This window comes from Lynx rufus, unplaced genomic scaffold (assembly GCF_022079265.1).
Source record: "Lynx rufus isolate CCGP_SWC_20201006 ecotype Redwood Valley unplaced genomic scaffold, mLynRuf1.p SCAF_3, whole genome shotgun sequence".
Classification (NCBI taxonomy): domain Eukaryota; kingdom Metazoa; phylum Chordata; class Mammalia; order Carnivora; family Felidae; genus Lynx; species Lynx rufus.
Genome location: NW_025814845.1, coordinates 136,054,295 through 136,077,579, shown reverse-complemented (window position 1 = coordinate 136,077,579; position 23,285 = coordinate 136,054,295). Strand labels below are relative to the sequence as shown.

The 23,285-nt window shown below is 32.1% G+C and overlaps 1 protein-coding gene across 3 annotated transcripts in view; it reads left to right on the top strand.

Annotated features, from left to right (window-relative positions):
- FSTL5 (follistatin like 5) overlaps positions 1-23,285 on the top strand; it is a 730,171-nt gene that overhangs the window by 614,346 nt on the left and 92,540 nt on the right. For 2 of the 3 annotated variants that reach the window (XM_047091954.1, XM_047091953.1), the window contains exons 10-11: positions 2,790-2,816; positions 11,867-11,985. In XM_047091954.1, the coding sequence (XP_046947910.1) occupies positions 2,790-2,816; positions 11,867-11,985 (146 nt within the window). The remainder of the gene's footprint in view (positions 1-2,789; positions 2,817-11,866; positions 11,986-23,285) is intronic. The other variant, XM_047091955.1, reaches the window with a different exon arrangement.

The following is a 23,285-nucleotide window of genomic DNA, read 5'->3' as shown; positions in this document are numbered from 1 at the left end:
TATGTTTTTTATATAATTTTAGGTTCAGCATGCAGTGCCTTGAATTTTGCCTTGTTTGATGTTAATATCACAAACCATGTATTTTTGGTACTTTCTCACAAATGATTTCCTATTTTAAAAAATATCTGTCCTGGGGTGCCTGGGTGGCACAGTCGGTTAAGCGTCCGACTTCAGCCAGGTCACGATCTCGCAGTCCGTGAGTTCGAGCCCCGCGTCAGGCTCTGGGCTGATGGCTCAGAGCCTGGAGCCTGTTTCCGATTCTGTGTCTCCCTCTCTCTCTGCCCCTCCCCCGTTCATGCTCTGTCTCTCTCTGTCCCCCCAAAAAATAAATAAACGTTGAAAAAAATTAAAATATATATATATATCTGTCCTTAGCCCTTTAAAATAGCAGTACTTTGGTATACCACTAGAATTTGTGCAGGCTTTTTCCAGTATCTGGAAAACCTACCCTTAAATCCTCACTCGGTTCACTTTTATTTATCTTGTATACTACACCTTCAGTATTTCACTATGCTTAATCCACCTGTTGAAAGCATTCACAGCAATGTTCTTCTCTTTTATAACACATTAAATCTGTAATTTAAAAATTTTTTCTCAATTAGAACATGAGCTCTATTAACAGAGAGACTAGGCCTGTTCTAATTTGTGTCCTATATCATTGAACACAATGTCTGACACATGCTAGGCACTCAGTCAGTCCTCACTGAGAGAATGAATGGAGATATGAGGAAATGTGTCTAGTCACCCCCTTTTTTTTAATAAACAAAAAAAAAAAACTCCACCCATACAAAGATAAGTCTAATCATGGCTCAGCCTTTCCTGAGCCTACAGAAGAAAATTTAATATCTGCTGCATGGTGTACAAAAGACTTTGTTCATCTACTCATGGAAAAATTCTCCGGCCTCATCTTCTTTTGTGCTTCAAATAGACTCAGTTACTTAAATTTCTCTGAATACAGTAGTTAATTCTCTCTTATGGAGGGGATATGTTCCAAGACCTCCAGCAGATGCCTGAAACCACTAATAGCACTGTACCCTAGGTGCACTGTGTTTTCTTATCTATACATACCTATGATAAAATTTAATTTAGAAATCAGGCACACCAAAAGGTTAGCAACAATAATAACAAAATAATTTTTATAATGTACTGTAACAAAAGTTGTGGAAATGTGGTTTCTCCCTATCTGTCTCTCTCTTAACATATCTGTTTGCACCACACTCACCATCCTTCTTCTTGCGATGATGTGAGATGATAGAATGCCTATGTAATGAGAGGAAGTGAGGTGAATGACATATATAGACACTGAGACTACCACTGATATTCTGATGGTACTTCCGGAGCAGGATCATCTACTTCCAGACCGAGGTTAACTGCTGGTAACTGAGGTCTGTGTCCTCTCCTCACAAATAGGATCTATCATTTTCATATTCATTTCAAGAACACTGTAGACAACAAGAATAGCACCACAAAATTTCCTGAAGGGAAGCATATAGCATGCATTCAGATTTGGATAAATAATCATAAAGAATTAAAAATGCCAAGAATTACAAAAAAATGCTTACTTTACACAAATTTATTTTTAAAAAATACAGCAGGTTTTGAAAACTGGATGACTTGGGCCATCAGCATCTGTCTAAGAGTGCTGGACTACCGTGTTGGCTCTGCTGCATTCATAAAGGACTTCCGTTAAAAAAAAAAAAGTGCTTCAATATGGCTAAAATAGTCAGGGAATATTTAATTGTGCATGAGATTTTACATCAGTCACACTTTCTTTTGACATCTTATTTTGCTTAGAAAGCATAGAATTTGGGCAACATTGAATTGGTAATGGAGGCAGACATTTCTCTGAGAATGTTTCTAATTGGTATTTATTTCATTATTTCTATCTCAATATTTTAACTCTATTGATTTAATCTCAGTATAATACTTAATAAAACTATTTTCCAAAAACAATTTAATCTGAGCCATTATTGTGCACTGAACTAAGATATAGTTAGAAATACAGTAAAACCTTGGATTACCAGTAACTTGTTCTGTGAGTGTTCTCCAGGATGAGCAAACATTTCTAACACATTTTAACTTGATAAATGAGCAATGTTTTGCAATATGAATATTATGCAATGCTGAAAGTCACATGATCGCAGCTGAGTCAATGGGTCTTGAAATTTGTTTCGATATAAAAGTGCTTTGAATTACAAGCATGTTTGTGGAACGAATTATGCTTGCAAACCAAGGTTTTACTATATTTAATTCTGTTTGGTTTAAAAAGTGAAAGAATGCTACTTAAAAATAGGCTACTGCCATGTTCAAAATCCTTTAATTACAAGAATTCTTCTTGCTCAGGAATATTGCATATTATGTAGTTATATTACATATTGTGATTATTGAGAATTTTTAAAATCCATTTTTTTCAGTTAGCAACTTTTAACTATACTGTCTTTAGTAAATAGTTTTAACTACCAATATTTGTTCTAAAGATGTATTTCAATAACATTAACCTAACTATCCCATTCTTTCCAGTGATGCATAAAATGTTTTTTGTTTATTAGCAACATCTTTATTACAAAGAAGAATCGACAATTTCAGTAAATGAAAAGAGCATTATTAGCTAGTACCAGCATTTTACTGTTTTGTTAATTCGAAGTAGTTTGTTGAATTCAACATCACTTTTATGTACATGTTCTATCTTAGAGATTGTGACCTCTTTAATAGTTATTTATATTAGTATGCAATTGAACCTCTATTTACTCATTTTTCTTTCTCTCCTTTTTCTTTTTAACATGCTGCAGTAGCTAACATATTATGGAGAGAAGAAGGTACTAAATTCCATTATTTTTATATTGTGATTATTTCGTTTAATTTTTAGTAGATTTGTTGACTATGTTTAATAATTACCTTATTCATTTTTATGTTGACTCAATATTTTCATTTGACTATAAATCAATATTATTTTGTGAAACTGTTACCATTAAAATATTTATTACTCCTCATCAGCTTGATTTATTATTGATGTATAACCAGGGAGGTACACTATAATATATTGAAATGCTTTTAAGAGTTTAAAATTATGTCAAAAAATAAAGGCAAACTTAAACATTAACTTCCATAATAAACCCTGATTTCGATTAGAAAAAGAAAAATTATAAAAACTATTACCTTATCAAGGAAATGTAATAAATTATTTAAGAAAATGGATGGTAAACTTGAAGGATCTAGATTCAAATCTAGATTCCACTACCATATAATCAAGGGCCCCTTAATGTCCCAATTTTCTCATCTCAAATATAAGTTTAGTTGTTAATACCCAGTAGGGTTATTACCAGTTCCTTAAACATAGTCTATACTGAATAAGCAGTTTCCACTTCCATTTATTATTGTTATTATTTTTCTTACTCATAAAAACCAGGGAGAATGCATTTGGCCAGGTACTCATGTGCTTGACTTAAATTCTTACGAGAAAAATGTAGTAAGTCATCATTAGAGTTCTGGTAAGCAATGACCAAAATATTGCCTCACACTTGATCCTATACAAACTTTTTCTTCCCTCATTATAATGGGCTTCCTAAATGAATTGGAGTCATTGCCACCTGCGAGGGCTGTGTCTCACAAGCTTCAAGTAATTTGAGAATTGAAGCATCTCAGTTTTGTTCTCAATGATGAGGCATACCACCATGTCCCCCCGTTGGTATTTGTTGCTTCTCAGATCTTTTGTATGGGCTTCTTCAAAGTCTGGTTTTCTAAAGAGGTTCTAGTGTAACTATACCTTCTCATTTTATTCCACTTAGGTAGTTCACAGCTGAACATACAAATGTAATCATTGTTGAAACTAGTGTTAACATGTCTGTTAAACATTTCTTTATATTCTCTTCCCTCTTGAGATCACATAATATATCTCCTGAAATATTTAAAATTGACTTCATGTTATCGAAATGCAAGGAACAACACTTAAGTAGTCAGAGATCAGGTAGCACAGACCTGATTTTTGCTGGTTAATTGCTGGTAAAAACTGGACGTATTATTTTACTTCTTTGAGCCAGATTTTCTAACATATTGCTTGAAATACAGTTGTCACTCCCCTTGCAAATTTGTGATATATGAATGCCCTCAAAGTATGTGAAACAATGCTTTCTTATAATTTGACTATGATAACAATCGTGAACATGATTATTTTATGATTTGAATATGAAATAATAATATGATATTTTTCAGGCTACCCTTAAAATTATAGGAGACCTCCAGATTAATTTAAATGACCCTGAGATTCATTATATGAAACCATTTTTATCTATTTAAAATTTTCCTCTGTTAGTTTTTTTAAATGTATACTCTCAATAATTATTTTCCATCAACCAGTGATTTGCTTACTTTTCATAACTTTGTTTGACAGAGAATATATCTTGAGGAGTAATAGCCATTTAGTCTATTTCACAGATAATTTGAAGACCTGTATAAGTAAATGTCTTTGGGTAAAGGTTTTAAAATCTTTTATTTCATGTGCAATTATCATCAGAGTCCTTTGTTGTTTCTTAGAATAAACAAGATTTAACATAGTATATTTGAGAAAACAATATGCCTGATTTAGATTCATAGTCATCTGTAAATTATTTTTTACAATGCTGCAGTTATTGGCAAGGCATTACAATTAGAAATGATTGCATATAATAATAGTAATGGTGGCCAGCTTGAGAAATCACTGAATACTAACAGTATGTACAATTATTTCATAAAAAGTAATTAAAGTAATAGCCAACTGAAGCTTCCAAATTAATTTTTCTACTTTTATTTTTAAAGGATCGAAAATAACAAATATGAACTACATAACTCTGAGAGCCATTTTTATTTCCACATGTAGTAATGCTCCTTATTTGTATGCTTGTGTCATTGTCGTGGCCAAGAGAAATTTATCCAAGAGAAAACCAGCTGAGGAATTCCAGTTTCTGGCATTTTAAGATTAATATTGAAAAGAGTTAAAAATGATAAACCTCTCATAATGTCATTTTACTTCTAGGCAAGTATTAAAACTATAAAATTTTATAACTGAAAAATTATTTTTTTAAACATTAACATCAGAATCTAGCTTAGCCAGGGTTTTGTAATCTGAATTGATTTTACTGAATTTAATGTGTATTATCTTACTAATTACACAGATATTTAAGCTTGAAGCACAGCGTCCTCTACTTTCTATGGGTTCTTCCACTCCTTTTCTAGCCATCATTTTGGCTTGCAGGAGTGCAGGAAGACATTATTAAGAGAGGAAATATCCACCTCATTTAATGACAAATATTTTAAAGTGCTTATTAAATGTAAAGCACTTTGAAAATACTGGAAATATAGAGACTGGAATATTTTCCCTAAAGAAAATTTCAATCTAGTAAGTTAAAGTCTAAGTCATTCTTGTTGATAACTGACTTTATGATGTGATTTGAAAATACACATTAAAAGACCGACTGGTTTTATTCCACAACATTTTTATGATATTGTAATAAAATGTAATCTAATAAATTGTATATTAATATTTGTTTGTAAACAGCAATTTAGGAATATATTATATGGTCTAACTTAATAGTATGTGTTTTGGTTTGTATAAGCGCTGAATTAAAGGAAATTAAGCCATTTTATTCACTGATGAATTAATCTTAACTTTTAAATATGCTAATTTCAAGCGCCTAACACAGATGTAAGGTGGTTCGTTATATAGGATAGCATTTCCTAAATTTGTTAGAACATGGAATTATTTTGATGAATATCTATAGGATCAATATTGAATAAAGGCTACTTTGGGATATAGTGGATTTACATGACATCTAATGATTTGAAAGTCAAAAATATAATTTCTATGTTATTAAAGATTGTCCTTTCTAATCTTTGTAAATATTTATGAATCTACTCAAACAACAATATGGAAATGATTGAAACAAATCAATATAATTAACACCTACCAACACAAGATACAAATAGAAAATTGCAGGGAAATCTTACAAAAAGCTTACATGTTACACCATGATCTGATCGCAAAGCTTTGTGATCTGTAATGTCACCAAACTGGGGAAAAAGAGATATGGCAAACAGGTCAGTTTTTAACTTCTTCAGCCTGAAATTATTCTTATTTCATTGGCCTAACTACTATGCATTGTAAGGGATTTTGAAAAATATAGACTAATATATACCAACTTTGGGAGTTCCATAAGCTTCTCGTATATTTTTAGAGAAAAAAAAATGCTAAGGTTCTCAATACCAGATTGCTGCCTCACAGTAATATTGAGAAGTTATTTAAAATTAAAAAGGATTTTCAGAGCATAAACTTCTAAATTCATGAAACTTAGAAAGTTACAGCATTGTGGAGAGGTAGAGACCATGCCTTCTAACGGTCAGTACACGATGCCAATTAAACCATGATCAAGCTCTCAATATTTTCATTAGCCAGTTCTCTACCCTTGCTTTAAATACTAACATCAACCTGGCCTTTTGAGTGTTTTAAATTATTTCATTAAAAAGTTTTCACATCACAATTGTGATCTGACAAGAGATATCCATTTGCAGATGTATGTGTATATACATATACATATTTATGTATGCTAAATGTATATATATATATATACACACATACATAGTCATGGGTGTATATACAAAGATATACATAATTCTAACTAATATTAATTATATAACAAAAATATTCTATTATAACCTTTGCTATGTTAATCATTAAATGTGATATTAATCATGCAGATTTGTATTCAGCTTTTTCAGCATATCTTTGGAAGTTCAGGAAATGGTATACTGACTCAAAAGGACTGGTTTTACATAATGTCGCTCTGACCAGTCAAATAGTACCCACTTGCTGAATTAATAGTGCCCAGTAAAGAGCCTGGCATGACCACTTGCAAAAAACTTTCTAGTGAGAATGAAAGTAAGTTTTCATTACTTATTTATTTTGAGAGAGAAAGAGAGAGTGCATGTGCGTGCAGGGGAGGAGGGGAGGAGCTTTGGGTGTGAAAAAGTTTTTAACTCCAGAGACAAAGATATAAAACGGGAACATTCATGAACCAAAACCTTTCCCTGCTAAGTTATTCAAGATGAGACTATCTATCTATTCTTGCTTATATTTTTCTTTAGCTAAAAAAGATATTTTTTCTATATTTCAAAAAAAATAATCTCAGCATCTTTATAAGGTGAAAATAATAATATCAACTAATGAAGGACTTTATAACACTAAAACTTATTGAATCATCTTTTGATTGGTTACCAAATCACTGCATCATATGATTATAATTTGCTCTTGACTATAATTTGAATGTTAAAGCAATGGCAATTTAAACAGAGAACGACAAACATCACCACAAAATAGCTTTTATTGCTATCTTTTGCCATCGTTATCCATCCAATAATTACAGATTAGCCACATTTTATTGTTGATATAAATTACGTAACATATACGCTATATATAAGAAATGATACAATTATATTATCTTGGTACATGGTTATTCTTCAGCAGATAGCCTCAAAAGACAGCAATGTGCATTATATCCACTTTTTTCTCAGTCTATTTCATGTATTTAAAGGTGCAGTATTGACTAGAAATTCCTCTAGGAAATACTTCCCTTTTACAAGACTGCAAGTAATTCTTGCTTACGTCCTTTCTCTGTATAGAAAGAAAAACAAAGCAAAAAGAAAGCTCACAAGGAACAAACAAATTATGGATCACTTTCTAGAGCCTCTATACTCCATTAGATTAACAATCGACCTGGAAAAGACAAAGTACATGTGTCTGTCTTCACCAGGGGATGAAAAAAGAAACAACAGGCTGCACATATTGCAAATCTTTACTGTGACTAGACTGGTGAAGCTTTTACTGAAGCCAGGAACTTTTGTAATATACTGCAATACAACGCATTCATGAAGAAAGAATTGTAATTGAAACCTAAATGGTTATTAAACTTTTTTTCAGACTCAGAACCCCTTTGCTCTCTTCAATATTATTGAGAACTCAAAAGCTTGATTTTATGGGGTTACTACTATCCACTTATATTTACCATACTAGAAATTAAAACTGAGAAAAGTAAAAGATGTTTATTAATTTATTGAAATAAACCATAATAAGCTCCTTATATGTACCCATAAGTAAAACAGTTTTAAAGCTATATTTTTAAAGCTACATTAGAAAAATGAAGAGATTCACGTTGTTTTGCACTTTGCAAATTCTTTTCATGTCTGGCTCAATAGAAGATGCTGGATTCATATATTCTGTTTCTGCATTGAATTGTGATATCACTCATTACATCACATGTCATGTAGCCCCTAATAGAAGATGCTGGATTCATATATTCTGTTTCTGCATTGAATTGTTGTGATATCACTCATTACATCACATGTCATGTAGCCCCTTGAAAACTACCCTCTATATTTGGAAGAATCAAATATGTGAGAATGGAAGAGAAAAATGCAAATGACACCTAAGTATCATTATGAAAATAGTTTTGAATTTGTAGACCCCCTGAAAGGATCAACTTCAAGAATTCCTACTAGAAAATGCAGTTGAGTTTTAGCAGGCTCATGGATCCATAGAATTTGATAACATAGAAAACTGAAATGTGGCAGTATATCTCACAGTGTAGATTTGATGAAAACATGAGAACAGAAATCAAAATCTGGTTATATACCATTTTACAATTTTTTTCTACTAATTTTTAAAAGAAGAGATAATGTCAGTCATAAAAATAGCGACAGTACCATTTTTTTTTCAAAATTTACCATGCACCAGTCACTGCTAAATGTTTTACATTCTCCATTTAATCTAATTCTTATAACAGCTGTATAAGGATAATACTTATCTCCAAGCTTGAGATAGAGAAATTCTCACATAGTCTGAGTAACTTTCCCATGGTACAACACTTAGCTCTATTGCCATGATTGATCTTTGAAATGTGTGAACCCAGAAAATGGAGTTTATCTCTCTTTGTTACTGTCTCTCATCTAAACAACAACAAAAAGAAGTTTGGTCATGACAACTTAATAATTATAGTGAAAAACACAAATATATTATTATTTTCTTTATAAATAAAGCTAATGAATGCTCTAAATGAAAATCTGTGTCTTTAACTACCAACATCTCCATTATTGGGTATTTTTTATTATTCTGTGCCCAGTATAATCATAATAAGTGTTTATATGTATAATATTATAGCAGTCAATTTAAAAATAAACACATCTGTATCACATATTCAGATCATAAATTCTGCTGCTAAGACCTAAAGAAAACTTAGTTTAAAATATTTCTCTAACCAGAAAAAGAAAAAGGAAAACACATCTCTTGTGAGGAACTCATAGATGGCTCTAAAGGTATACATAAAATTTTAATTGATAGCAAGAGAGTGATTAAAAACTACTCATTTTATAATTATTATTTTAGCTAATATATATGGTATTTTGCTGGCATTACTATTCATAAACACTGAAAAGTTATATTTCCATTGAAAATAAAAAAAAACTCAAGAACAAAATAAACTTTGCATAATGAAATCTGTATTTCTTCAATAGCTTGTAACCTGAGAAGCAGCTGTTTTTGTAACAACACTGAATGTGTTATTTATATTTTAAAAAGTAAGAAAATAGACTTGAGATTTGAACAAGTGATTTGGATGGATTATGTGGGTTTTAGCAAAAATACATCTTAGAAACTTCATCAGTGCAACAATTCAGCAAAATTCCACTGACTGCATTGTATACAGAACATGGTAAATGACATAATGAAAGATTCCATTTGAGTCAGGGCAGAAAGATTTCATGAAACTTTGCACTCTGGACTTAGAGTATTTTTCATATTCAAACACATTCAAATTCCTGATTCTGGACCAGAATTTTGCAGTAGCTGAAGGAAGGGAGAGTCATAGTCATTAAACATTTTGGGAGCTTTATAATAATCATGAAACATAGTTAACTGACACAACTAAAAATTAGACACCACATGATTACATGATTATGTTTACAAGTTTCAACAACCAAAAAAATTGATAGTCACCAACATGTAGTTCACGTGAATCCTATGCTAATGCTTACATGGAAGCTTGGATATGAATCAATTGTTTTGGCATAAAATCAGACTTTTTAAAAGTTTTATCCTTTGGGCATAGAATTTATATTCATCTATGTATAAACATAATTATAAATAAGAGCTGACAACTACTAAATTTTATTTTCTGAAAAATATTAAGTTTATATTAAAATTATTAGAAATCATGAAAAAATTAAATTTTATGAAAATTTATGAATTAAATTCTATGAAAAATACGACTTGAATTTAGTTTTTGCTACTTTTGCTACTGTTCAGAAATATTCCAACATACTGTAGTGCTCTCTGGAATTATAATACATAATAACTGATAAAGATTGCATCATTTTAAAATATGAGTACTATGAAATATTTATAAAACAATAAGATGTGTGAAAATGATCCGGAGTCACTTAAAATGCATAACTGTACTATATAGAAATGATTTCATGTGTTAAAAGAAAATTATAACCACTATGTATAAACACCAATAAAGTCATAATCGTACTTGAATATATTTTCCTCTAAATCATAAGAATAGATGGATATGTGGCTGGATGGACAAAATTGGTGATCCTTTTATTAACTAGGAACATATTAGATAAGAATAAATGTGGCTTAAGTTGAATAAACATATTTTTATGAATCAATACACTTTTATTATGATCCTTAGGCTTGACTTAAAAACCTTGCAGGTGTTATCAATCAAAATGAAATGATGCTTGGGGAAATTTTTTTGTATTTAAATAAATTTTTTTCTTTATAAATATTTTTAGAATTTAAACATTTAAAACAATAATGGTTTGGCTTTTCAAACTACTGAGATTTGAATATCATTACTTATCTTTTAAAGAGGTCATGCTATCATTGAATTGTGCATGCTATAGTTAGATTGAATACATACAATTGTGCAAAATAGCACAGCCAGAGAGGGAGCTACTCAGGTGAAGACCAGAAGAAAAAGAACTATATGTGCTAAGGACTGGCCATCATGGAACAAAGCAGAAGCAGAGGAAACAGAGAACAGGTGTGCAGGAGTATGTGAAAGCCTCCCACATGCAGGCATCAGTTAACCTTACCCACATTCCCAGTGTCTGATTTGCAGCATCCTGCACCTATTAGGCATGGATCAGTAAAGTGAGATGAATTTCTGAGATATCAAATACCCAAATCTGTGGTGTGAATAAATTAAAAGTATGATTTCAATCATTTACTGAAATTTTCCTAAGAGCGTAAATTTATACAAATTTTAAAGTATGGAAATGGATCCCAAACTTGGCCAGCGTAAAAACTGAAATCTAAGGCCTCATATATGATTATATTTACAAAAATTACTTTAGGAAAAAATATATTTTCCCCAATCTGGAAGACTTGGTCTTTTTCTTTCTAAAAGTCTTTATGTAAACAAAACTTCTACAAAGAATGAAATTTTATTTTCCCTAGGGAACTCTAATAATAATATACAATAAATATAATTCTTCAAAAACTATTTTTATTTTTTAATCAACACCTAAATTAAGTGGGGAAGGTGTCAGACATAATCTATATATCAAAGAGTTTATAAGTTCCATTTCTATGCGAAACATTTATTGAATTATACTAAAGAAATCACTGAATTGCAGATTAGAGACCATAAAAAATGTCGCATAATATCACAAAGTTGCTTTGGTATAAGGTAAAGGATTCATATGGTTTGCTTTATTAACATTATTCAACTTTACAAATCGATCTCCTGCCAGTACTGGGAGGAACACTGAGTTTTGGTTGTAAAGATTTCTGATAATTTTATTTTGAACTTCTGAATGTGTTTTTCTTCCTAAGGTCTGGGAATTGGGAACATGTTCTATGTTTTTTATGAAGATGGAATCAAAGTGATACAACCCATAGAATGTGAATTTCAGAGGCACATTAAGCCTAGTGAAAAGCTCCTTGGATTTCAGGCAAGTATTTAAAAACTTCCTATGCAGTTTTATGCAGCAGATTTGTTAAGTAGAATTATATTTTGGAAACACAATGAAATCCATGCGTGTATGAGAAGTTTGGGGAGGAAAATATTAAAACTTTGAGACAGGCTGATATTCTATGCAGGTTTTATACTTGAGAAGGAAAAATAATATGTTGTATATTCCTAATTACTTGCTCTAATTAAAATAAAGGCAACAGAAGTGAAACGTGTAGAATGAACACAGTATAATAACTTTACCTGCTCCTTAATTTAGAATGTCTCCCATCTGGGTAGGCAAGGGTTATTTAACAAAATAAAAGAAAATAACATGAAAATAATCTGATGGGAAACTGGGGTATATTAGCTGCTTTATAAATATTGATTCCCCTTTATTTTTCATCTCATTTTTATGAGGTCTCAATGGAATGAATGGTTTAGATTATGTGGGAAAATATCAATTCTTTTATTTATAAATATGTATCTTACCCTTCTTAGAAAGATTTTTTTCTGTAAAATATTGGTACAGCATTCTGAAAATAAAATAATATCTAACAAAATGGGTATTAATCATATATATTAGGGATTATATTTTTATGAGATGATAAATTATAATTATGTTTACATTGTCATAGCTCTATATATATCTCCACATAAACATGTATACACCAAAATATGTAAGATTAAAGGTATCTATGTTATTTATGTGTTCCCACACAAGTTTGGACATGCACCAAACTCCCCAAATAAGTTAAAATATTGGTAGACCTAATCATGGATCCTCTCCCAATACTCATTTTAAAGGTTAGCGTGGCCATGAGATATGAGTAAAATAAATATTTAATAATTCCATTGTTTAGATTTTTTACTTTCAACTCCTATTTTCAGCCTACCAGTAGCCAGTGTTGTCTTATGTTGATGTATGGAGACAATTCACATCTTATGCACTAAAATGAGAAGAAAAATATAAGTGGGATAAGATAATTGATGTTCCCTCCAGCTATTTTATAGGAAAAACATGTCTTATTTTATTTTATTTTTTTAATTTTTAAAATTTATTTTGAGAGAAAGAGACAGAGAGAGGCGGGGGGGGGGTGGGCAGAGAGTGAGGGGAGATGGAAAATTCCAAGCAGGTTTTCGGTGCAGAGCCCAACATAGGGCTCAAACCCATGAACCGTGACCTAAGCCTAAATCAAGAGTTGATGCTCCACCGACTGAGCCCTCAGGCACCCCCAAGACCTCTTATTTTAAATGAAGAAAATAATTTAATTCAATATGCCTGTGATTGTTTAAAACAAAGGAAACATTTTTTAATTTAAAAATGTTTCGGTTATAAGCTAAATGGAATTATTATTTTTGCTAAGCTATAGTTTAACAAGGAAGAAAACATTTAAAATTACACAAACAATTTTGTTTTGTTTTATAATCATATAATATCAATACTAAGTCCATTCTGAGTAAGGCATATATGTGTGTGTAAATAAATAAAGACATATAGGAAAATATAAATATTTGCTTGTGATAAAGCAAATCATGCAGTTTAATACCACATTCATATTTTCATAAAAGCATTATGGATGAAAATTCTGGGCTAATACAAAGATAATGTAGCATCAAAATGATTTAAATCAAAGCAAAATAATTTTGTAGGAGAGTGTATCTCTGATTCCTACAGGACCAGCAGTTTTGTAGCTAACTGACACAGATGTGTTTGTCATATCACAGAATTTGAAACTTCGGCGACTAACAGCAATAAGATAATCTGTGATATCCATAATTTTTATCTCAAAACCATCACCTCCTGAATTTGATCTGCAAATTTAGAGACAAAGAATTTTCTTCTTACATTACAAGTGTGCTATTTCAGAGTATCAGTAAATGGTTTAATGTAATTTAGTTGAATGCAAGTCTTAAGAATATCCTTTTTTAGAATGTGTTTTGATGGCTCTGGATGAGTTAATTTAATTATTTGGAATCTAAAACTGAGAAAGCAAGCAAAAAAGTGATGTGGAATTTTTGTTACAGGTCTTGACAATAGGGAGGTGAGTTTACTTACCTGAGTTTCTCTCTTTTTAAAGCCTTTGTCTATATCGACCTTCGTCTAAAACAACTTAAGTAGAAACTATATAGGATCATGCATCTCTCCCTACATGTCTGGATATATATAGTGAGAAATTACATATGTATATAGATGTAAATTATATGTAATTTTCTATAAAAATTAAAAGTTGAAGAAGTGAAAACCAAACCCTGTGATGACAGCCTTCACTCATTTCTTTCAACCTGAGAACCATTATCTGCAAATGTCCATCAACAGTGAGTGTCAAAGCAAGGGTAATTACTAAAAAGGGTAATTTGGTTTTCCAAATCACAGTCTCTGGAAATCTTATATTAAGCCTACATAAGAGTTTATTCTAGAAATGCACAGTGCAAAGTGAAAGACAATAAAAGGAAAAAAGTTAGCATTCCTGTATTATAAAAAACAAAAACTTACAAAAAATTTAATACTCTAATTATTATAATGGAAGAGTAAGCAAAAAGTAAGAAATACCAGATTTGTACTTTTAAGAAGAAGGCAGCTATCAAATTAAAAAATAATTAAAGTTTATTTTTTTTTTTGAGAGAGAGCAAGCAAGAGAGCACACATGCACACACGAACAGGAAAGGGGCAGAGAGAGAGGGAAAGACAGAATCCAAGCAGGTTCTGCACTGTCAGCACAAAGCCCAATGCCAGGTCTGAACTCAGGAACCATGAGGTCATGACCTGAGCCAAAATCAAGAGTCGAACATTTAACCCACTGAGCCACCCAGGAACCCCCAAAATGTGTATGTTTGAAATTTATGACCTTTCTATTGCTTTGAATGTTGACATTAAAATACTAAAACATTTCAGCTGACCAATATATTTTTTATTTTATATTATTTTTTAATCTGTTTGATGTTTATTTATTTTGGAGACAGACGCAGAGTGCAAATGGGGAAGGGTAGAGAGGGAGATACAGAATCAGAAGCAGGCTCCAGGCTCAGCTGTCAGCACAGAGCCCAATGTGGGGCTCAACCTACGAACTGTGAGATCACAACCTGAGACAAAGTTGGAGGCTTAACTGACCTAGCCACCCAGGCGCCTCTGACCAATATATTTTTTAAAGCACTAAGAGTAATAGAGAGAATTGTGAATTGGCTAAAACTATGTCTTGCTTATAACTGTTAAATGCAGAATATAAAAGTATTAAATGAATACCAAAAAGAAAGACACATTTCTTATGTGATTATTATAGTCCATATATATGAAATAAAGAGTACAGTAAATAAATTTTTATTTCATATTGTTCTGTTACTTTTTTATTCCTTAGTGTGAGATAAACTTAAATAATTGGTATATATACACAGGCACTTCCATGATATACAAGTATACAGAGGTAGAAGTAAGAAGAAATTGATCATGTTAAGTTTTGAGAATAAAAGCTCATGCAAAGCTATTTTGTTTTGTGTTTAAACACAAGAGAGATACCAATTTCAGAGTGTGTAAGCTATTTGGTGCTACATTTCTAGATTTACATTTCTAATTATAAAATAATTTCCTGAGCAAATTGTTGCGTATTATGTGAGAAACAGAACCAATATAATTAATACCTGTATCTCTTTATTCTGACTCTATCTCTATATTTATCTCTATCCTTATCTCTGTCTATCTCTGTCTCTGTCTTTATCCCTGATCTTTTTATTTTGTGGAATTGTCTCAGGTGATGGTGGGAGGGTTAGCAAGTCTGAAAACCCTAGGGCAGGACAGCCAACAGGAAATTCAGGTAAAAGTGAATATTGGGATGCTATATATAGTCTGGAGTCTGAAATCCAGATGAAGCCAATAGACCGGCAACTCAGACACAAAATGGTATTGAAGTCTTGAGTCTGAAATATGTACACAGACTAGAAACTCAAGCAGATTTCCATGGGGAAGGCTTGACGCGGAATTCCTTCTTCTATGGAAAACTCATTCTTAAATCTTAAGGCCTTCAATTGATTGCACGAGGACCACTCACATTATGGGAGGTGACCTGTTTTCCTTAAAGAACAATTATAAATGTTAATCACCTTTAAACAACTTTATAGCAACAAATAGACTGGTGTTGTCCAAACAGCTAGGTGCCATAGTCTTAGTAATAACCCAGTTAACATACAAAATTAACCATCACATCTTACTATCTCTTAGTCAAGGGACTTATTACATCCGTGTTTGTATACCCAATATTAGTACAGTGTTTTACCCATGGCAGGTAATCAAGCAACATTTGTTAAATGAATTTCATAAAAATTCCATTGTTTAGACAGTTGGGCTATTCATTCTTTTATGCATTCTTTAAGTCTAAACATGTATACATCTAATTTCTTCCTCACCTTAATATTGTTCCTTACTTCAGTTCCCAGAAAACAGTGTTCTTTTAATGTGTTTGTGAAAAAAATGTTTCATAGAATAATTTATCAATGAATTGTTTCAGGGTACATATAACCTCATGTGTCTATCAATTCAGGATCACGTAGTCAAAATATACTGTGCAGATAAGTTGTAGAAGAGTTTGGAGTTCTACTACAGAAAAAAAAAAGCTGGTTCTTTGGGAATTTAGAAGATAAACCTCTTGAGTGAGAGTAATGAGTCTTTTGGAGTTTTTTTTTTTTCTTCCATGAAAGGATTAAACATAAATATAACATTTATCAAGTCATTGTTGGTATTAAGAGAATGGAAGCACAATTTCCAATATAACTCATTAACTAGTAACATTAAGATGAAAACTGAAATATTGCGAATATAGAATTTTCCATCAAATCTCTCAGAAGATGCCATTTTCTTGCTTTAAATAAAAATTCAATTTTGGTGCAATGTCAGATTACATCGGGTTTCAGCTTTTGATAGTGAGCTGGTCAGGATTCATGCAACATGGTTATACTTTCATTCTCTTTCTTTTTTTTTTTTTGTTACATAGCCTTACTAGATGATTTTTGCTATATTTATCCTAGTTGTACACATGATTTCATCTCGTCCCCCACAGTATGAACTTCAAGCAAATAGAATTCTAACCCAGACTTATGAATTCAGAATGCAAACTGAAATGGGTTGGAAAAATGTGTAAATTACAGGCTCAAGGATGACAGGATTTTCCAAGATTACCAACCTTTTCACTCTTATGGTTTTCAACTATTTTGTCATCTGTACTCCTTAATACCTTTTAAATTCCATTACTTCTGTGTTTGCTTATTATAGATCTAGCTGCGGTTCCTCACACATACCATGGTGTTACTTATTCTTTCATCGACCCTAGAAGAGCTCAAATGAAAATCACATATATTTTATCCTGCATGGGTCTTATATTTTGAGACACGAAGATTTAATTACTGGGTTTAATGATAATTAAAATGGTGCTGAACTGCAGAGGAACATACTTTCTACAAGAAGTCTGATATGTATCACCTCTAAAATGCCGGTTTTCTAGGTCTGAAATTCCCATCTATGAAAATTATTTTACTTTTATGAATAAATGCTATTAGTTCTCTATTGAAATGGAATTGGTATATAGGAACAGATTGTCTATAGCATTCAGAATATTTAGATATTAAGAAATTGATGCTGAAATTAGAAATAGGGAAACACAGCAGGTGCACATTTCTTTCTCCGTTGGTGTTGTCTCTGGACTCAAGCACTGCTGCCTTCAGGGCATTTATCCGTTCCATTAGTTACACCTCCAAATTTCCCTTTTCAGCATTTCTTTCTGGTTCTAACCCAATTACTACTTCTCCAAACTCTGTCCACAAAAATATTTGTTAAATCATCAGCTCCTTTATATGATGCAGACCATTCATTTCCCCACGAAGCCACTGAGCATCCTTTTGAATTCAAGGGCACTGTAGACTTCAGAAAGAACTGTTTCTCCATTTATTCTTTTCTCAATGGGCCTCCATTCAAACATGGCTTATAGTGAAAAGAGTTCTAGAATGCTGAAGATTTAAGCTTTTCTCCCTTTGTGGTTGCAGTGATGTCCTGCAAAGAGCTTCTTATAGAAAGTAATACAAACTACCTCTATTTCTTAGTAGATTCCTCTGTAGATGTTAAAAGAAGTAAATATATGAAGTCTTTGAAACCCTAGACTTAAAGAGGCCTTCTAATTGTCCAATAAAAAACACATTATTTTAAAAAATCTTGTATTGTGCTTCTATTAGACTGTAAGTATGTAAGCCTAACATTGGGAGAACAACAGTGGGAAACATGTAAATTGTGCAATAACATTTTAGTGGAGTTGAATAGCAGGTGACTTTATCTAAGAAAGCAGATTAAGTCTCCTTCAAGAATTACTAATGAGAACCAGCCAAGTTACCTGGATAAATATGACCAAAATGATATATGTATCTTAGACAATCATTTGCCATCATTATGGAACATTTTATTCAGGAGAAATAAGAACTCATTATAATATAAAGTACATTCTATGCACTTCAGAAAGAAATGAGTTCATAGCAATTTAATTTTCTCGATGGAAATTTCCTAAGGATAAAATTGAAGAGTTTTGTAAGAAATTATTCAGGAGTTCCTGGGTGGCTCAGTTGGTTAAGCGTCCGACTCTTGATATTGGCTCAGGTCACGATCTCATGGTTGTGAGATGCAGTCCTTTGTTGGGTCTGCACTGGGCATGGAGCCTGCTTGGGATTTCCTCTCTCTCTCTCTCTCTCTTTCTCTCTCTGTATCCCCCACATGTGTGCTCTCTCCCTCTTTCTCAAAATTAATAAACACTTAAACTATTTAAAAATTATTAATACAAATGTCTTTAAACATGAAACCTTTTTACTTGAGATTTATGAAATCACATAAATATGTCTTTTACAGATTTTAAACTATAGTTCTGGCCTAAGATTTAGTTTTATTCACAAGAAAGGTACCTATTCTTTATTTTTATTTTTATTTTTATTTTTATTTTCCCAAAGGAATGATTTGCATGGTAAAATAAAATGATGCAAAAAAAGCTTAGAGAAAAAGTAGTCTTTTTTTTTTTTTCTTCATGCTTCCCTATTCCCAGTCCCACTACATGGAATCGATTTCATTTATTCACTTTAAGGAGTGTGCAGAATCTCTTGAATTATGAATTAGATATTTCCTGTTGGTGTTTCTTTATGAATGATGACAATTTTGCTCACACAATTCCTAACATTTCTCTTTCTGAATATGTTGAGAATTATTTAATTATTTTAAAGCTTTTGTGGATTAGATTTAAAATTTTAATGGTTTGTTTAAATCTCAGTTCTTATTTTTTTTGAAATTTCCTAAAATTTCTATGTAACTTTAATTTCCCAAGCTCTTGCTTGATATTTTGTTTACATTTTATGCTTCAAACACAGTTGTCAAAGTTGCAACTTAATACCAAAGGCTAGTCATTTTCTCTAATATCATTTTCATATTTCAGATAGGTAATAAATCTCAGTTTGAATAATTTGAGAGGAGGTGTAGGAGGAAAAACAATACAGTAAATTAATGTCCTCAATTTTATTTTATTAAGTGTTTGAATTGTGAAGAATTAAAAATATTGCTGAAAGCATTTAGAGAGACAGTATGCATTTCTTTATATACTTATCATATAATGATTCTATATGTTTCCTCCACGGAAATTGGAGATACAACTATATAATAAGAATTAAAAGAAGACAAAACTTAAAGCTCAAAATTATTGTTTATCTCTTAACTATTTAAGCTACTAATTTATTGCCTATTAAAACTCCTTTTTCTTTATAATTTAGTAATTTTTCTTCAAGATTTTATTAAAGCAGTTTTAGACAACATGTTACAGATTGCTCAGTAAATTATAGACAAACCCAAAGCGCACCTAGGGCTTGCCAAACAGCATGGCAATCATTCCATTCCCTTTTTAAATCTCATCTGAAGTGCTAAAGAAAATGGAACACGAGCCACTATGGAGGGGCTTAACTACTGGCAGTCTAAGTTGCCTGAAATCACCGCCAAAGTGTTTCTCGTTTCAAGAACTGGATCCATTTACGGGTCTATCTTACGTGTACTTCCTTCCATCCTGAAAAAGACCACAGCAGTCGCTCCTATCTCATTTCTATTTTAAGATGAAAAACGTACTCCTATGATAAGAGCAGAAGAAAACGAGCTTAGTATATTTAAAAACCTATACACTAGTACCATTTTCATTGAAAAATAGTAACTTTTAATGAGTAAGTCATGGGGGTACAAGAGGCAGCAGAGGGAATATAGTCAATGGTATCAGAATAGCATTGTGTGGTCACAGATAGTAGATCCGCTTGTGGTGAGCACAGCAGAAAGTATGGACATTTCGAGTCAGGGCATTGTCCACCTGATGCTAGAGTAACACTGTGTATCCATTGACTTCAATTAAAAAAAAAGGAACTCTTTAATGTATAATTTGCAGCATATAGTTATCTACTAATATAATTTCATAAACATTTACTTTACTGCTGATTGCTCCCTGTTGAAATTATTTAGAAAAATTAGAAATGTAATAAAATAATAGCATATCAGAGTAGGTGATCTGTACACATTGAAATATTTTTAAATGTTTATATTTGAGAGAGAGAGGGAGACAGATCACACATGGGGGAGGGGCAGGGAGAAAGGGAGACACAGAATCAGAAGCAGCCTCCAGGCTCTGAGCTGTCAGCACAGAGCCTGACATACAGCTGGAACCCAAGAACTTCAAGATCATGACCTGAGACAAAATCAGACGCTCAACTGACTGAGCTACCCAGTCGCCCCATTCTGTATACATTTTGAAGGATTCACATAGAACTAAGTTACAGAAGCAGTTTTGGTGAATTCTCACTCAATACTGTTTTCATGTTATCAACCCAAGAAGTTTTTTGAACTGGAGAGTGTGGCAGAACTCTTATGTAATTCAGTAGTAAAAAGGAGACAACATATAGTTCTGTAGGAAATATAATAAAGAAAATGTACCTTTGGTTTGTATCCCCTTATAAAGAAGGTTGGTGCAGAGATAAATTATTTTAACATAACATTTATTTCTAAAGGTTTACAAATATAACTTAAAAATGGGCCTATTTTCATGGTTTTTCTTTAACTGATATAAACAAAGCAAAATACATAAGTGCATAAATTATTTGACCAATATCCTTTCACTGCATACCTATAAGAAATAGAATGTAAAGTCATTTGCAATAATATTTAAACAGTAAATAATATAACACCTGCTAAAATAATTTTTAAAGACTGTTGACCTAAAAGGTAAAATGTAATGGTATTCAATGTAGGCATCCTGATGTGGGACAAGTTTATGTGTGCATTACAGTAAAGTTGAAAAATAGAAATGCATATAGTTATCCTATAAATAGCTTTATAATTTTTGAAGATAAATCTATCACCCTTCAGAATAATTTGCTTCAGTAAATAGTAGTCTTGCAAAAATGATCACGCCTGTCTTCCACATAAGGCGCTTCTGTGCTAGACAATATGGAAAGATGGAAGGACTCGATCAAAATGACATGTCGCCATCTGCATTGTGAGATTATGTGCTGCAAAAAAAGTTCAATTCCTAAATGATATTACACTCTATTGAAACAAGTGTAGATAGTCCAACAAGTATAAATTAGCTCTATTTATGCTTTCTTTTTCAATTTATACTTTTATGTCAACATTTTTAAATATTTTTTATGTTTTTATTTATTTTTGAAAGAAAGAGACAGAGAACAAGCAGGGGAGGGGCAGGGAGAGAGGGAGACACAGAATCTGAAGCAGGTTCCAGGCTGTCACTACAGAGCCCGATGCAGGGCTCAAACTCACAAGCTTTGAGATCATGACTTTAGCCAAAGTCAGATACTTAACCAACTGAGCCACCCAGGGACTCCTTTGTCAACATTTTTAAAAATAGTTACAAGGCAAAGTAAGCTATTCACAAGGACAGATTCCATGTGTATATTTTAAAAATATAATCACTAAAACCCATCTTGATCCTAAACTAATGTTTTGAAACAAAAAATTGAAAACTGGGCATTATCAAATTTCATGTGTCACTACTAAAAAAAGGAAAAGAGAGAGAGATGAACATTTAAAGAAGGAAAGGACACCTTAGAACCTTAGATTGTTTTCGATATCCCATCTCATTTAAATTGTTTAGCTCTTTCCTTAAAAGTTGAACTTCGATTCATCTATATCCTGTGGACTTTAATGATAAGAAATAACTTAATGTACTCCATTTTAATAGAAGAATTTCAAAGCGTTAAGGTAAATAATCCAAACTGATGCATTTACAATGTCTTCTAAAAACCAGCAATTTTATTTTGACAGATTGCACTTCTCCATGCTCCTATCATATTACTTAAAGCAATTATAGATTTTGAAATAAATAATACCTGTGAAATGGATAATCAGGAAGGCAAAGGAAATGAACTCCTTAATTTGTACTGACGTTAAAAAATGTAAGTTTAGGGGCGCCTGGGTGGCGCAGTCGGTTAAGCGTCCGACTTCAGCCAGGTCACGATCTCGCGGTCCGTGAGTTCGAGCCCCGCGTCGGGCTCTGGGCTGATGGCTCAGAGCCTGGAGCCTGTTTCCGATTCTGTGTCTCCCTCTCTCTCTGCCCCTCCCCCGTTCATGCTCTGTCTCTCTCTGTCCCAAAAATAAATAAAAAACGTTGAAAAAAAAATTAAAAAAAAAATGTAAGTTTAGTTTTGGGAGCTGTGTTTTAAAGGGACATTAACAAATTTTCTTTAAAATTGGAAGGACTTTTATGTAAAGTTTAGGAGAGAATATATTGCTTCAAAATGGAAGAACTAAATCAAATGATGGAAAGCTATAAGGAGACAGATCTATGCTCTCAAGCCAAAATTTAAAAGTGTACATTATAAAGAAAACTCCCTTTTTTCTAAATTAAAAAGAAAGAAAGAAAAAAAAATACTAGATATCCAGCTGTCAGAAAAATTGTAAAATTGTAGAATGGAAATGTGTATATTTGGCATTTAAACAAATATTTTATTCATCTTTTTAATAATGAATCTACTAATCAGTAGTTGGAAAGGACCATTTGAACAAGTATTCTCTATTTCCACTTAAAGAAACTCAAGTACAGAGGTGCCTGGGTGGCTCACTTGGTTGTGTCTGACTTCAGTCAGGTCATGATCTCAGTTTGTGGGTTCAAGCCCTGTGTCAGGCTCTGTACTGACAGCTGTAGCCTGCTTTAGATTCTGTGTCTCCCTCTCTCTCTGCTCCTCCCCCACTCACATTCTGTCTCACTCTCAGAAATAAAATGCAAACATTGAAACTTTTTTTAA